Here is a 7,078-nt window from a genome sequence, read left to right on the forward strand (position 1 = left end):
ACGTTCATCTATGCAGAGATATATGAAGTACCTACTACTTGCCAGGCGAAAACCTGACATGGCAGTTAGGCATACAGAGATGAATAAAAACCTGCTGTCCTGACACTTGCAGATTTTACAGACTGTGTCTCTGCTCAGGTTCCTCCCCACCCCACCCCCCCTATCTCCCAGACTTCAACTGACCCAATGCTGCAAAAAGTTAGACATCTATGAATTCTCTCCTCACCTTCAAAATAGATCCAATCAGTTCTTTGTGTTTTAACACCCCTGACCCCAAACAAGAATCCCATGCATGTGCTGAAAGCAAGTTTTTGCACTTTATGCAATTTTGTCTTCCCCACTGAACTGTGAATAACATGAAACCCAGTCTCTGCGTTCCCCATTGTTATGAACCCAAAACTAGTAAATGGCTTGACATAGTGCTTGAGAAATATATGTAGATTAAGTTATTATGAGTATTTTTCTGATGAACAAAAGAGCTGAGCAAAAGTACTAGAAGAATAGAGGTGTTTGTGGCATCCAAGAGAAAATGAAGGAGCACCAGGAGAGATCTTGGTGAAGGATAAAGACGATGAAGAGACATGGCTTGCTAACATGGGGGCTAAGTGTTACAATTATAGAAGCCCATAATAAAAGGAGTCACTGTTCTTGATTCATCCTACTGGGAGGCTCTGTGGCCACACAGGCCTATGAACCTTTGTACTGTTGGCTGTGCATCCCTTGTAGGAGCAGTTTCCTCACGTGAAAGTGAAATCATGCCAAGTATGTAGCCCACGTAACACCAGAGGAGTGTTTACCTGTCCATGAGGTAAGAGGGGAGTGGCAGGACTGATGTTTAAAAACTTAGGGATTTGGGGGGAAGAAATGGGAGAAGGCAAGGAAACTCCATAAAGACAACTTCACGTGCCCACTGGTGTCCACCTACCACCACCCTCCTCCCTCAGCCTTCCAGCTAAGCAGCACCCATGCCATTTCCCCAATTTAATGAAAAAGCAGCAGCACCCACATAGGCAAGAAATGGATGGGGTCAAAGACTGCTTCTTTGGGTTTAAGGAAATTGTGGAAGTAAGTTATCTATAGAAGAATGAAGTTGGATCTTGTCTCATTTCTCCCAGGATATCGGAGAAGAAATAGTTCTATCAGAGAAAATGTTCTTTAAGAACATGAAGGAAAAGACATGTTCACCTTTATACTCATGATGCAATAATTTCAGAAAGTTCAAAAGCCCTCTGAGGTCCAACCACATACTTTTTATAGAACTAGGACACCTCTTCTGGAGGTAGAGCAGGTATTGGTCGTCAGCTGGCATCAGCTATTTTTTTTGTATATTTTTTTATTGGGGTTCAATTTGCCAACATATAGCATAACACCAAGTGCTCATCCCATCCAGTGCTCCCCTCAGTGCCTGTCACCCAGTCACCCGATCCCCCCACCTACCTCTCCTGCCCATCCCCCTTGTTCCTTTCCCAGAGTTAGGAGTCTCTCATGGTTTGTCTCCTTCTCTGATATTTCCCACTCATTTTCTCTCCTTTCCCCTATGACCCCTTTCACTATTTTTTATATTCCCCATATGAGTGAAACCATATGATGATTGCCCTTCTCTAATTGACTTACTTCACTCAGCATAATACCCTCCAGTTCTATCCACGTTGAAGCAAATGGTGGGTATTTGTTTTTCTGATGGCTGAGGAATATTCCATTGTATACAAAGAGCACAGCTTCTTTATCTATTCATCTGCCGATGGACACCGAGTCTCCTTCCATAGTTTGGCTATTGTGGACATTGCTACTAGAAACATCGGGGTGCAGGTGTCTCAGTTTTTCACTGCATCTGTATCTTTGGGGTAAATCCCCAGCAGTGGAATTGCTGGGTCGTAGGGCAGGTCTATTTTTAACTCTTGAGGAACCTCCACACACTTTTCCAGAGTGGCTGCACCAGTTCACATTCCCACCAACAGTGCAGGAGGGTTCCCCTTTCTCCACATCCTCTCCAACATGTGTTGTTTCCTGTCTTGTTAATCCCATCATTCTCACTGGCATCAGCTATTACAGCATCCGACTGTGACAGCCTGCTACAGGGGACACTGGACAAAGATCACCCCGCCAGCCTTCGGCTGTGGTGACTTCCTCCTCAAAGGGATGTGGAGAGCAGAAGAAAATGACTGCTCACCTAGAGGAGGCTTCAGTGCCATTTCTGTGGCACAGGTCAGAAAAAACACAAATGGCTCCTGGCTTTTAGTTTCTGACTTGGGGCCGGATGAACTAAGAGGAGCAGGATTGTCAGAAGACCCATGTTTCCAGGTCTGCCTCTCTCACTATCATCCAACTCAGGCTCAGTAGAGATAAAGTCTGCTGGGAAGGTCAATATAAATATTCCAACCACCTTCCCCATTGAGGGTATACAGTCATGTGGCATGGTTGTGCTTATTTTTATATAAACACAGGAGAAGAATGAAGTTTTACCTCTTTACTAAGAGAAGGGAACTTAATGGCAGCTGCTTCAGACTCTGGAACCGGTACAACCAATACCTGACCATTCCTTCAAATTCGCTGCAGCTGCTACAGATACATTAAAAATCTAAGAAGCTTCCAAAGGTTTAACGTCTTTATGAAAAATGTGTCTAGAGAAGAGTGCAATGACAGAAAAGCCACCAATACAGTCTCTCCCTGCTTCTAGGGAACATGGGTCTTTGTCTTCATGGCAAAGAAGGAGGGATGCACATAGAAATGAATACTATTGAAGGAGCTTACATGGCTGGATAATGAAAGTCAGTTTTGCTAAAGCTGTTCGTTTTTTCAATCAGCAAGAATTAAGGAAACCCTTTCTGAAATGATCACTACGGGGGAAGTGATTTAAGTCTTGAGGATGAAAGCCATCCTCCTGCTGGCTCTGCTGCTTGTTTTCCGAAGACCCTGTCCACATCCGTTCCAACTGCCTCCTCTTCACATCTTCTTACCAGACTACATCAAGGATTTGACTGAGAGGAGCCAGATGAAGAGTGGGGACAGAAAAGGTCTCAAAACCAAAATCCTGAGGCACAGAAACAAGTAGTGCTAATCTGGCTTGGAAGGATTCCAGTATCTCAGGTACGATATTCACTAGAGCGTAAGCCTGCTTTCCGCCTTGTCTCTGGAGCATGAAAAAGCAGCATTTCTACTCTTTGACATTCTCAAGCAGCACCGCCTCTGATGAACTTGTGTTCGATAGCATGTTTGTGAGCAGGCACACGTTACACTGGGCTAAACCTCTCCTGACAAAGCGATTCGATCTGTTACGATGTTTTTGCCCACAGCTCTGCGGAGGGCATCTTTGACCTCCTTGTTCCTCAGGCTGTAGACAACAGGGTTGAGCAGAGGCGTGATGATGGTATAAGTCACCGAGAGGAGGAGGTCTTGTTCTATGGAGTTCTCCGACTTGGGCTTGAGGTAGGCAATCGAGGCACAGCCATAGTGGACGATGACCACGGTGAGGTGGGAGGTGCAGGTGGCAAAGGCCTTCTTCCGGCCTTCTGCGGAGGCAATCTTGAGAATGGCAGAGATGATGAAGACATAGGAGATGAAGATCAAGCCCACAGGGACCAGGATCACAAATGAACTGACAGCATAATTGATCATCTCATTGATAGTGGTATCAACACAGGAAAGTTTCATGACTGGGTAAATGTCACAGAAGAAGTGCTCCACTACTGTGCCACAGAAGGGCAAGTTGAACATGGCTGCCACATGGAGAACTGCCATAGCCAGGCCGGTGCCGAAGGACCCGCATACCAAGGTGGCACACACTCCTTTGCTCATGAGGACCGTGTACCGCAGGGGGCTGCAGATCGCCAGGTAGCGGTCATAGCCCATCGCTGTAAGCAAGAAGCAGTTACTGGTGGCCAAGGTGACAAAAAAGAACATCTGAGTTGCACAGCCTGCCAAGGAGATGGGCTGGTTATGAAAAAGGAGACTAGAAAGCATTCGTGGGACAATGACCAGTGTGTACACAGTCTCAGAACTGGCCAGCATGCTCAGGAGGAAGTACATGGGCGTGTGCAGGTGGCGGTCAACACGGATGACGGTCACAATGATGACATTACTAGTTAGAGTTAAAATGTAGACAGTCAGGAAAACCACAAAGAGCGTTAGCTGGTGCTTTCCGAAGATAGAAAATCCCAGGAAGATGAGATCTGTCACTTCCGTGACGTTCCTTCTTTGCATTCTGCTAGACCAGGGTCTGAAAGCAAGAAAGGAAGTCATCAAGGAGAACATCCCCCTCAGCAGCTGGACTCCGTGGGGAGAGACCAGGACGGTGAAGCCGGAGAGTGAGCCCGACTCCCTCCCCTTGACCAGCGAGCTCAGGCTGGTTATTCCTGAATAAAGGCCCACCTCACACACATCCCCAAGGGCTTTGATATGGTGCTTCGTTCTGTTGAGTTCTGAACTGAGAAACCTCTCTCCGAGAGCTAATACGGTCCAAAGAGGTCAGCAGCCCCTCACAGAAACCTGCCGTGATCACTCTGCTTCCTCAGGTGCCACTGAAGAGATCTCTTTTGCTGACTCCAGTCATCCTTTTAAGAGGTGGGGTCAGGAAGAGAGAATGGTGATGAGAAGACATAGCTTTGTCTCCACCACAACAGGAAAGTGTTAGCACAATTCAAGGCACAGACAAGATAATGTACGCGCCGGAGCTGAGAGAGGAGGAAGGAGTCTGTCAGCTGCTTTGGGCTAAACTGGCTTATTGATTTTTTTAAATCTGGTCCACACCGGATTTGATATAATGTTGAGAAACAGTTCACTAGTCCCCTTTATCAAAAGGGATACACATCCTATGCAGAGAGCATGCAGCTGATCCTGTGGGTCTCTACAGAGACCATTCCATTGTTCTCTTTTAATTTTCAGACTTCCTCTTCCCCACCCTCTCAAATTCCCTGAAATTTGGCTTCAATCATGTTCACTTCCATCAAACCATTCTCTCAAATGTCACCAGAGCCTCCGTGGTTAAAACTGTCAGACTTTGCTTTCTCCTCTTTTGACACCTTTGAAAACCCTGCCTCCTGGAAATCTTCTGTGACCTTGGTTTCCATGACACTGTGCTCTCGCTCTCTTCTCAGTGCTTGGATACTTATCCTCCATGAACCTGCTCACTCCATCCGCATTGTAAATGCTGCTACACTTAATACTTGGCCCCTGCTTTCTCTCCACACTGTCCCACGACATCCTTCTGTTATTATTTCTATGTTGATTGATGGAAAAAGAGACTTAGGAGCAATCTCTCCCCCAAGTCTACAATTTGCCCAGGGCTTCTCTACTTGTGGGTCTTGCAAGCATAATTTTGTAACTTCAAAAGCAAATGAAACCTCTACCCTTCTGATATTCAGCAAAAGCTCTCCATCTCTATTTTTCCAACTTCTTCAGTGACATCACCATTATTCCAGTCTATTGGGGTCAGCATTTTAGGTCTGGATCTATTCAATACCACATTCAGTAAAATTTTTCCTTAAACAAGTTCTCGAATCTGTCCAAATTTCTGGATTCACTATGATTCAACAAAAGATTAGGATACTAAAAACCCTCTATTTGGGATAATAAAAAAAAACTCCTATTCCAAAATTTATTTGGAAATGCAAAGAACCAAGAATGCCAAAACAATTTCAAAGAACAAAGTAAAGAACTTGCACTACTTCATTCGGAGACTACAGTAATCAAGGTGGCGTGGTATTGGTTTAAGAGTAGACATAGCTCAATGGAACAAAAACAGAAACCAAAAATGATCCACACACTTAGTCAATTGATTTCTGATAAAGTTCTAAGATAGCTCAATGATAGTATTTTCAACAAATTTGCTAGAACTGGATATCTATATGGGGGGAAGACCCCATACACCAAAAATCATTCAAAATGAATCAAAGATATGTATATAAAAGCTGAAACTAAATCTTCACAAGAATGAGCAAGAGTTCTTAAATACAAAAAAAAGCATAAACCATAAGAAAAGTCACAAATTGAACTTTGTCAAAACTAAAGCTATCTATTCTTCAAAAGATATTGTTAGAAAAATGAGGAAGAAAGCCACAGATTGAGAGAAAATGTTCACAATAGATATGTCTAAGCTTGTATTCTGAATATATACAGAATTCTTACAACTCAATACTAAGACACTTTTCAAGTTGGAAAAATATTTGGACATTTCACAAAAGATATACAAATGGTTGAAAAGCACATGAAAGATGCTCAATATCCCCTCATTAGCCACCAGAGAAATGAAAAATAAAACTGAAATACCACTACACACCCACTCACTTGGCTAAAATTAAAAGTTTAACACTTACTATTGGCAAGGAGGTAAAGAAAATGGAACCCCTAATTCCACTGGAGGTGGTGATATAAAATGGCAATAAGCAATTTGTACAAGTTTGGCAAGTTTTCAGAAAGGTAAACATATACTAATCTCACGACTCAATGACTTCCCTAAGTAGTTACACAAGATTAAAATGTGTGTCCACACAGTGTCCACATCTGTGTACAGACATTTTCACGGACTGTCCTGTCACATTCATTCCTAGAAGCCAAAAGCTGGAAACTCAAATGCTTAGGGCATATCCATGTAATGAAATACTCAAACAGCAAAAGGAAGAGATTACTAATACAAACAAAACATGGCTGATTCCTAATGTACTGAATCACAGCAGTCAGAATTGTCCTGATGGGTACCCTTTTCTATTTCTATGAAACTCTAGAAAATGCTAATTTAATCTATAGCGCAAGAAAACAGACCAGTGCTTGCCAGAATTGTTAGGGAATTGACCACAGAAGAACACAAGGGAACTTTTTGGAATAAAGGAAATGTTGAGTATGGTGGTAGTTATCAGATGTATAAATTCATCAAAGCTCAACAAAATGGATACTTAAAGTTGGTGCATTTTATTACATTATTGTGTATCATATGAGGTAAATAGCTCAAAGTTCATTTTTTTGGAAGGCTCTCAGCTGCAAATTAGACTCCATCCCTGCAAATCTGTCACCCCTAGAACTACAATTTTTTAGGGGCTCGTTAGAATGTAAGAAACACAGGAATCATCCAGGGCTTGGGATATCT

At 43.3% G+C, this 7,078-nt stretch overlaps 1 protein-coding gene across 1 annotated transcript; it reads right to left on the minus strand.

Annotated features, from left to right (window-relative positions):
- Window positions 1–3,240: 3,240 nt before the first annotated feature.
- LOC129515145 (olfactory receptor 16) lies at window positions 3,241–4,200 on the minus strand. Its single transcript, XM_055333871.1, has one exon. It carries the CDS (start codon window positions 4,198–4,200, stop codon window positions 3,241–3,243), a length of 960 nt encoding a protein of 319 aa, XP_055189846.1.
- Window positions 4,201–7,078: the final 2,878 nt, after the last annotated feature.

This window comes from Nyctereutes procyonoides, unplaced genomic scaffold (assembly GCF_905146905.1).
Source record: "Nyctereutes procyonoides isolate TBG_1078 unplaced genomic scaffold, NYPRO_anot_genome, whole genome shotgun sequence".
Classification (NCBI taxonomy): domain Eukaryota; kingdom Metazoa; phylum Chordata; class Mammalia; order Carnivora; family Canidae; genus Nyctereutes; species Nyctereutes procyonoides.